General features: G+C 50.7%; 1 protein-coding gene across 1 annotated transcript in view; it reads right to left on the bottom strand.

Moving 5' to 3' along the window:
- The window catches only part of SSBP3 (single stranded DNA binding protein 3), a gene marked incomplete at its 5' end in the record, with an annotated part of 18,226 nt that overhangs the window by 5,238 nt on the left and 3,260 nt on the right, over window positions 1-9,728 (bottom strand). The window contains 4 exons of the mRNA XM_009866816.1: window positions 1,559-1,635; window positions 1,743-1,809; window positions 3,976-4,035; window positions 4,828-4,908. Of these exons, the coding sequence (XP_009865118.1) occupies window positions 1,559-1,635; window positions 1,743-1,809; window positions 3,976-4,035; window positions 4,828-4,908 (285 nt within the window). The remainder of the gene's footprint in view (window positions 1-1,558; window positions 1,636-1,742; window positions 1,810-3,975; window positions 4,036-4,827; window positions 4,909-9,728) is intronic.

Raw genomic sequence — 9,728 nt, 5'->3', positions numbered from 1 at the left:
CCAGCAAGCTAGAAACCCTCTTTGTAGAGGCACCAGCAAACCTAACCCTGGCCTCTGCAGAGCTAAAACTGCAATTATTAAAGGGAAAAAAGGCAGTGGTGATCGGCTGTAAGGGATGATTCATTGCCGGTGTGTAATAAGCAGCTGTTGTCAGGATGCCAGGGTGGTCTGGCTGGATGCTTGGCAGCCTTTTGGAATAACTTAGAGTAGCTGGGAAGGTCCTCATGCAAAGCTTAAAGGAAAAAGAAAAAAAAACCCCGGGCATGGGAGCTGTGAGGGGCTGCTGGGTTTGGCTGGCTATTTTCGGAGGTTGCTGGCAGTTCCTGGCTGGCTGCGCCCCATGGATGCCAGATTGGGAAGCCCAGCGCTTCTCCAGGGGAAGGCTGCCTTCTTACCAAACCTCTCCCGAATGTACGTACACAGGGAACGGCGGAGTCAAAAATAAAGCTCTGAACATTTCACAACTCCTGCCGGCTCCAAGAGCCGCCGCTGCCGCCATCCCACGCGACGCTGAAGCCGCGCGCTCGCGGCTTCCAAGTTTCACGGTGAGCTTTGCAAGTGGGAAGCGAGCAGCCTCCCCCAGGCAAATCACCGCCGAGCTCCTTGGCGCAGGCCATGCTCTAACAAATGCCATCTTTTTTTTTTTTCGAGTGCAATCCTCCAGGAAAAGAGGATTTTAAGCAGAGGGCTTGTCTGTGAAACAATGCTCATGCAGGTTTTTTATCCCCCGCACTAGGACGGATCTGGGTGCCGGCTGGGCACCCCTGAACAGCATCCTCAGGCTGGTGTTAAAACTTTTGAGATGACACAACTCCCTCTTTACACAATATTCGCTTATCTCAACAGTCTCGGAGGGAAAAACCAAACTCCAGCACACCCGCTCGTCTCTTGATAGACTCTGATCCTCGCGCTACAAACTCGACGTAGGCGATGATGCAGAGAGGATAAACCTCCAACCAAAACATGGTAATCTGGTTTTGAAGTCTTGTAGAAGGAACAAACAGGAGTGAGTCAACAACAAGCCACTCCGTGAAGTGCATCAACGGAGAGACAGCATATATTAACCCAGATCTGCTTAATTTCAAGAGTTTACTCCCCTTTCCTGAAATAGAGAGCTCAAGCAGGCAGCAGGAAGGGCAGGCGGAGGGGAACCTCGCAGAGGAAAGCCTTATTCCCCTGTTGAAGCGATCTTTGCCATTTCTTTTTATTTATTTATTTTTAATGCATGCCTCCTTTCCCTTTCCTGCTGTTAGGGTCGTAACTATTTCCCAGGCAGGCAGCGTAATGCACTCAAAGGCTGCTCCGGCGCGGCGCTAAGTGCCATCCCCTTTGACGGAAGGGCAGGAGGGAGGTTGCAATACCCTTAATGAGCTCTGAAGACCTCACTCATGTTTAAAACGAGGGATTTCCAGACGCAAGGCTAATGTAAAACGCATTAACACTAATGGGGGGACAGGGTGTGGGGGGGGGACTCCCAGCCCTTCGGGCCCCAGGAGGTTGTTTCGCGTGGTGCTCGGTGTTTGCTGAGCCCTAAGATGCTCTTTGGCGTCGGGCTTACCTGCGGACCAGGACCCATGGGGCCCATCCCTCGTGGAGGATTCATCCTTTGCATGGGGCCGCCCATGTTAGGGTGCCCTGTTGGGAGGAAAGCAGAGGCGTTACGCGGCACAGCAGCCACTTCGGGTCCCAAATTAGCAGCTAACGGGAAACGTTAATGCTCGACCCTCCTCCGCTAGGTTTACCTTGCTGTCGCGTGGGATCCATGGAATTGGGCAGCAACGGCTGTGTACCGGGAACGGCACCCGGGGGCTGCGAAAACAAGGGGAGGAAGATTAATAAATAAATAAATAATTGCTAAAAGGCAGCCTACAGAGATAGATTTGGTTTGAGGCTTTAGGGAGGCTCCTCAGTGTGCTCCCCGGGACGCACCATCCCTCCTGCCGCAGCGCAACCTGCGGCTGCCCGAGCATCCCGCACCCCCCCGCAGCCCGTATCCTGCTGCATCTCACATCTCAGGCATCTGCAGCTTCTGGGTATTTACCTTCCCCTTCCTTTCACTCAAACAGCCCCTAAAACCCAAACAAGGCGCCAGCACTTCCTCTCCCCCGCAGCCCCTGTGCCATCAGGCTGCCGTATTTTATGGGGTGGGGGAAACCCAGGCTGCACGGGGCAGAGGTCTCCAAGCCAGCAGGGAAAGGCAATGGGCAGCTCGGCTCCCCGGTATTTACACGGCACCAGGGCCAAACGGTTCAGGCTGCAGCGGTTCTGCCAGTGTGGAAGGAGATGCTGCGCTTGCAGATCCGTCCCCATGCGGGCAGAGGGGAAGGAGGATGCTCCCCCTCCCCAAACCCAGCCCTACTGGGGCAACTCGGCTATTTAAAGTTCAAAGGCTGCTCAGAACAGATAAATGGGGGAGAAAAAGCAGATACCATCTGCCTGGGGGAAGCAAACTGTAAACATTTTTGCTACAGCTCTGCCTTTTATTTGAACGCCGACACAGACAGATCCCGCTGCTGGAGCACAGCGCGGGCACTGGGTGCGCATGGACATGCCAAGGCAGAATCTGCCCAATCCTAATTTTTTTGCAGCCTGGAAGCTGGCAGCAGGAAGAAGATAAAAGAGGAGGTTTGTAGAGCTGGATATTTACACTTCTGCTGCCTGACCTTCCTGCCTGCCTATTTATTCCTCTTGTCCCTCTGGATGTGACTGTAACCTCGCCAAGCTCTGTGTAGGTACAAACCTGTGTTTTATACATGGTGTTTGGGGGGAGAAATTACATCTTTCTAATTAACTTTGCTTACTCTTGGATGCCTGATCCTACCACAAGAGCAGCCTCCCCAAACTGGTCTCCTGCCTTCCCCAGCTCACTGTGCTCACCTCCAGGGGAGCTCAGGACAAGCCCAAGACCAGGACAGGGGCCCGTTAAAACTGCCCCACGAGAAAGTGCCGTTAATTAACACCTCGCTAAACCAGCCACCAGCGCCCTGGGTGGGAGGCTCTTCCAGACCAGCTGAGCTTGGGGGTCCTATATCACAGAATCCTATCAGAGAACGGTTTGGGTGGGAAGGCACCTTAAAGATCATCTTGTTCTAAACCCCCTGCCATGGGCAGGGGATACCTTCCACTAGACCAGGTTGCACAAAGCCCTGTCCCAACCTGGCCTTGAAAGCCACCTTGAAAGTTTTTTCTTAGCTCCATCTCACCATCATTTTGCGAATTTCAGTGATTCACGTCTCAAATGCAGCAAACAGAAACACGAAGCAAGCTGCTACATCCCATTTCCTGACTACGCTGCTCTTCCTGCTAATAGGAGCTATAGAAAAATAATGTTCTTGGCCATAAAAACAAGCTCTCAAGATAATTTTTGCAGTCATTTTTGCTACCCAAAGGAATTCCAGGTTTCCTTTAATTTCGTTTTAATGACAAATAACGTCTGGTTCGATCATTAGCCTACGGATCCGCACGACATCGTTGAGAGTGAGCCGAAGCCCTCGACCGGAGGCCACACGTTCAGGCAGTGCGTGGGGTGGAAGCCTCCGTCCGGAAGGCCAGAAACAAACTGCCCTTCTTTAAGCTGGGATAAGAGGATAAACTCAACCCAAAAAATTCAGCGGTGACCTGCCCCGCTTGACCCCGACGCTGATCTAAGCGCTTGGTCAACCCAGCAGCCGGGATTATCTCCATCGCTTTAATTTTCTGCGATTGCAGGGAAAATCCAGCCTGGCAGCGAGCCCAAGGCACGACCGTGCTGCAAGCACCACGAAGCAAAAGCGGCACGTTCCTCAGCACCTTTTACACCCCGGAGATGCCCGAACCTCAAAATAAAACTAAACCAAACTGGTTACGCGACGGTTGATGCTCCAGCACCAGGCAAAACACGCGAGGGAGGCAATGCTTGCCATCTGGACCCGAGGAGCATCTGCAGGACCCTGCACCCCCTCCCCAAAATGAAAAGCCATCCCGGGGACGCAGTACCTGGTTGCCCATCCTGATGGGGGGCCGGGGACCTCCGGCGTAGCGCGGCGACATGAACGGCTGCAGGGACACAAAAGGGAGGTGAGGGCCGAGCTGCGGGGAGGCAGCACGCTCCCCACGCACGCCGGTTAGACTGTACACACTGGTTGGGTTTGGTTTTTTTTTCAGTTTTGTGGTTTGTTTTCTTTTCTTTTTTTTTTATTTATTTTCTGGAGACATCCTTTTTGAAAAACGTTAAAAGTTTCAAAAGGGGGAAAAAAAAAAAAGAAAAAGGTGTCCGGAGTCCGTTTTTATTAAACATTTTCTCTGTAGGTTTATTGTTTGAGAGTATTTGGCATCAGCAATACTAGGTGAGGCTGTTAAAATTAGTGCATGGGAAGCCCTGAGTGTTAGGTACTGTTCAAGTTTAAATCTATAGAGATATATTTTAAAAAGTGGCAAATAAGCACATACAGACACGCACACACGAAAAAACCCCCAAGGCTACGTACTGAAAAAAAAAGAAAGACTTAAAGTTACCTTTTTTTACAACTGCTGCTACTAACAGAAGCTTAAAAACCCACATCAAGTTAAATTTCTCAGGCTACCTTGGGAAGATAAAACGGTCTGATACCCACGACTGACTTCTCAGTCCATTGACAACTGCACATCCAAAAAAAAAAAAAATAAAGAAAAAAAAAGAAAAAAGGGAAAAAACCCAACACTTTGCTTTGGAGCTGGGATGCCTGGGGAGATGCTCCCCAGGAGGGAGTGGGTAACCCCTGCATTTTGCTTTATAGAGGAAAAAAAAAAAAAAAAGCAAATCGAGCGCACGTCCCGGTTCACAGCCCTACCCATCGCTAGTGTCTTTACCTGACTGTGGGGTCCCATCATGCTGTTAGGATTGTGGGGTGGAGGCTGTGCGTGTGGCGAGGGCTGTGACCCAGGCGGTCCCTGTGAGGTCAGACAGTAGAAGGAGGTTATAGATTAGCACATGAAAGCGCAGAAAGCTAAAAAAAGGATTGACGGGTGGACCTGTTTTGTCCTGGGAGTCAGTTCTCCCATTTTCTAATTACTGGATTTTTTCTTTTTTTTTTTTCCTCTGTTTTTTTTTTTTTTAAGTGAGCATCTATTCATTTGTAGCTGAACAATGAATAATGATATATGCCAAAAAAATTAAAAATGTTAAAAATCAGAACAACTGTCAAAATACAGCAGCCACATTGACGGTAAACGGTCCGGTAGTTCAACCAAGTCTGCAATGATAATAAACACACAGGGAAACACTTTGCAAGGGTGTGCAACAAGGAAGAAAAAAACACGCAAGAGAGGACCAGAGAGGTCGGGGGGGAAATACAAAAAAACCCCCCCCAAATAAAAAAAAAAAAAGTATTTTCTCCTCTCTCATCCCAAAGGTTGGAAACACCTCCGGGGTTTCCTTTATTTTGTTTTGACCGTGGCTCACTGGAGGTGCTGGAGCGAGCGCCGAGGACGAGGAGCACGTCCCAGCTCGCACCCGGGCGGCGTTTGGCCGGCACGACCGGGGCTGCAGCACCAGCCGGTACGGATGCAACATCCTTCCTGGAGGTGGATTCCCTAAGGATGCGAGTAAAATGGCTTGCGAGCAAAGAAAGGATGTCTAGGGGAAAAAAGGAGAGATTAGTCGGTGCAGGTTTAAGGCTGCAATGCAGCAGCTGCTGACATTTTGGGCTTGAACGTTCACTTTTTTATTTTATTTTCCTTTTTCTTAAATTTCCCTTCAAAGCACGCGATGCAAATTTGCTTGGAAATACCGCGAGCTTGGTGTGAGAATATGCCGGTGCGTGTTAACGTTAAGGGGGTGGGGGGGAAGAAGGAAAAAAAAAAAAAAGCAGCAGCATTTTTTGAGGTGTAATTGGTAGAGAAAGCAAATAAGCTTTGTCAGTGGGTGATGAGGAGCGACGGCAGGCTCCAGGACCGGCGCCGGAGCAGATGTTCTCTACCTGCCTCGTTACTAATTTCAACAAGTGTTCGCCTTCTAGCTGCTGCCAGCAATGGCATGGTTTGTTACCATGAGCAATTTTCTTAATTAACAGACATTAATTAGCCATTTAGCAATTTTGCAAGCATTTGTTTAGCAGCTTTCCTAAACATGAATACCACTGTGATAATGGTACTGATTAGAGGGTCCCCTAATTAACAGTACAGGGAAGGAAAATTGAAATCACATAAATTAAAAAGGGAGGGGAAGTTAATGAAGGCAGGACATATTTGCACCTGCAAATCTTTTGTACGGCAGAAACTTGAGTGCAATGTAAATAAAGTAAGAGGGTGGGTTTTTCTCCTCTTTTTTTTTTTTTTTTTTTTTTTTTTTCTTTGAATGGTTCGGTGGCGAGATGGAGCCAAACAGATTGAAACCAACAGCCTCCTGCCAGCCTCTCTGCTCCAGCCTCTGCGCCCGGGGAAATGCAGTCCCACCACCTACACCACCATCTACTCTCCTGGAACCGAAGGCAACCAGCCCCTGTCCCTGCTGCTGGGCCAGCCTTGGCTGGAAGAGGTCACAGCACCTCAGGACAACCTCAGTGCCAACACAACCGCCTTCTCCATCAGCGCCCCACCAGCACAGAGAAGAAAAACCTCTGTGGCCCAACTGTAGCATCAGCCTACTTCAGCACAAGTCTTCTCCAGGCATGAAACTTGACTTATTTTTGCTTTTGAGGCAGCTAACTCTGTCTTTGTGAATGTAAACCCCGCCAGAGGCAGGAGCCACCTCCCACCACCAGTTCCAGGAGGACAGCATCCTCCCAACAAGGTCCATCCACCACCAAAGCCCTTCCCACATGTCACAGCTGAAGGATTTAGGGTAGGGAAGATAACCTGAGGTGAACAAGTGATGAAACCAAGTGGAAGGGGAAAAAAAAGGATTCGCAGAGGCCAACCCACAAGTCCCATCAATGCATGAGTCAACAAGTCCTCCACAAAGCCTGCCTTGCTGTGCTGCAAGACCACTGATACCCAGGTCCTGACCGGCCAGGCACGCAGACCCCATCCTGAAGTTACTAAACCCTTGACATTCTCCCTTTTGTATCCCCCAGGGTGTGAGCGTATGGGGTTAACAGGTATCAAATGCGTGGGGGACACGATCACCTACACGCACCCCAGCTGAGCCCGGAGGTGATGCTTTGGGTTTACACGTAAAGCTTCAGAGCAAGCAGCGTCTGCTTACTGTAGAAAAAGCATCTATAGGACATGGCAGCATTTTCAACGGAGAAAAATTCCCTGTGGCAATTGGACCTGGGGAGCATCGGTTGTTCGTTTGTGCTGCTGAACGCATCCCCCAGAGCGCAGTCCTGCCCTGCCGCCCCAAGGCTCTCCCTGAGATGCTCCACCGCTGCATCCTCACCGTCACATCATCCCATGCGGTACCGCTCCCGGCAGAGACTTCTGGCTAACGTGACCAACAGACGCCCAGCTCGTGCAAACATCTCGGCAGGCAGGGAGGAGCCAAAAGGGGCTTTTTCTTTACTTCTTTTCTTGCTTTATCAAAACAGCAACAAGCAGCAGCATCCGCAATGCTTGCTCCGGGCTGTGACCGCCACAGCCCCCTCCCTGCATGGCTGCTCTGCTCCATCAGAAATGCAGACCCTCCGGATATTGTTATCTCCGTAAATATTTGCAGATGTTTTAGGGCTGGGACTGGCGTTCAGTGAGGAACGACTGCCGGATCGGTTCCCTTTTCACAGGGGTCTCCCTCGCTGCAGAGGAAGCGGCAGATGATCCTGATGGATCACGGTGGTTAAGACAAGTGTTTTGCAGGGATGACATGTGGGTTCCAGCCACCAGAACAGCCCTTTTTGTCTTAAAAAACGTGTACTTAGCAGTTATTAACTAGTGCTGTTACAAGCAGAGGCCGAACGCACACACAGTCCTGCTTCCTCCACATCCCAAACACTCCATCTGACGCGTCGTGCCGGGCAAGCAGGACCTGCCCTGCAGTTCATTTGCTCTCATCTCAAGACCAGCACTCTCTCCATCCAGAGAAACCCCATCATCTCTTCAGTTTTTGGTTTTTCCTCCCAAACTGGATGCCTTGCATGGGAGGTTACTCTTCACTTTCCCGTAGATGCCTCAAAAACCCCCAACCAACAACCCTCAACTGCTAAAACGGCGTTAGAGGAAACTGTTTCCAACAGCTCTTGGTGCCTCAACCTCCTCCCTGCTTCATTTTTTTCCCCCATCTACACTACGGGGACTTTAAAAGCCCAACCTGGCCCGTCAGACGACCCAAGTTCACTGCCGCTGCTGCTTCCTACGGGGAGTTTCCAGGCGATCAGGTTATTTCCACTCTGTCTTTCATGAGCTCAACTCCTCAAACTTCTTGTAAAATATTAAAGATGGAAAATGGCACGAGCGATCATAGCTCTGCGTGTGTCAATTTATGTTTCCAGAATAATTCACCACAAATGGATCATGTTTTATGGGCTACATACTTTCAGCTAATGGGGGAATTTTTCTATTTAAAAACATTTTCAAGCACCTCTGGGGGTGGCAGAACAATGCAGGATGGTACGAGGAGGAGAAGCATCGCTGCTGCGAGATACCGACCATTTAGAATTGGTAATAGGAAGGCATCTTGGGTTTTAAAATACCTGCCCCTGCCTACCCGTTTTGACACTAGAAAATACTAAAATAAATTAGATGATTAGAGATTAATTAAAGATGTGTCGAGGTTTATTGGGTGGGAGCTTTTATTTCTACCGAAGGAGAGGGAAGTTTTGCAAGTTGTCAACAAAAAAAGTAAGACATCCCTGAAGGAGCCTTTAGGAGAGATGCTCCAGGTGCCTTTGGAGAGGACCGTGGTCACCTTCCAGCACGTGGTGCTGGGTGAGGAACCAACTGCACCTTCTCGAGAGAGGGCAAGGCAGGGCAAGGCAAGGCAAGGCAAAGCAAGACAAGGCAAAGCAAGGCAAGGCAAGGCGAAGCAAGGCAAGGCAAAGCAAGGCAAGGCGGGCCAAGTTCCCCCGCAGACAGCGGAAGGCAGCCGTGGGCAGGAGCTGTGCCTCGCCTGCAGCTGGGGCTCCCAACTGCAGAAGCCTGGTTTTAAGGAATATGTTTAACACAAGCTCTTCAGGAAACAAACCCGTGTCAGCCGGAGCCAAGAACAGTCACCTCCATCTGGCTGGAGCACCCGAGAGAAAGTTGACTGCAAATCCCACCATATGCTCCAGACGCTCGGTACAAAAGCCCCGGGCATCCTACTAAACTTCCAGAAAAAAAAACCCCACAACTTTCTCCGACGCTCACTTGAAATTTTCCCCAGCTCCTAAGACACCTTCCCTCAAATCCTGCCTGGTCCAAGGCTGACACCGAGTTCTGCCTCGGGATTTCAGGAAGGACAGCCCGGCTTTGCGGCTCCTGCCGGAGCTGGTCAGACACAGCTGGCGGCACCTGCAGAGCGGTGGCAAAACCCACCAAGACATCAGGACAACCGAGCAGGGGGAAAATGGTGGCATCCAAGGAGGGAGCAGGACAACATGGATCCCACTCCATTGCCCCTGGCTCTAACATCCTTATCCCTTGTGCGTGACCTGATCCAACGCGACTCACCCCGGGATGCGGGGAGGAGAGGCAGGGAGGTTGGGAGATGCTGGAATGAGGGGAGCCCCCCGGGGCTCTGGACCCCCCCCAACCCATCCTCCACGTTTCCCAAGGTCTCTCTGCATTAGGGGGCAGTGTGGGAACACTGAGCAGCCGGCGCTTTGTTTTGGTGCATCTCGGCGCCGACACGCTGA

Source organism: Apaloderma vittatum, unplaced genomic scaffold (genome assembly GCF_000703405.1).
Source record: "Apaloderma vittatum isolate BGI_N311 unplaced genomic scaffold, ASM70340v1 scaffold28943, whole genome shotgun sequence".
Classification (NCBI taxonomy): Eukaryota; Metazoa; Chordata; class Aves; order Trogoniformes; family Trogonidae; genus Apaloderma; species Apaloderma vittatum.
The sequence above is the reverse complement of the archived record's forward strand: the minus strand, read 5'-3'. Positions and strand labels throughout refer to the sequence as shown.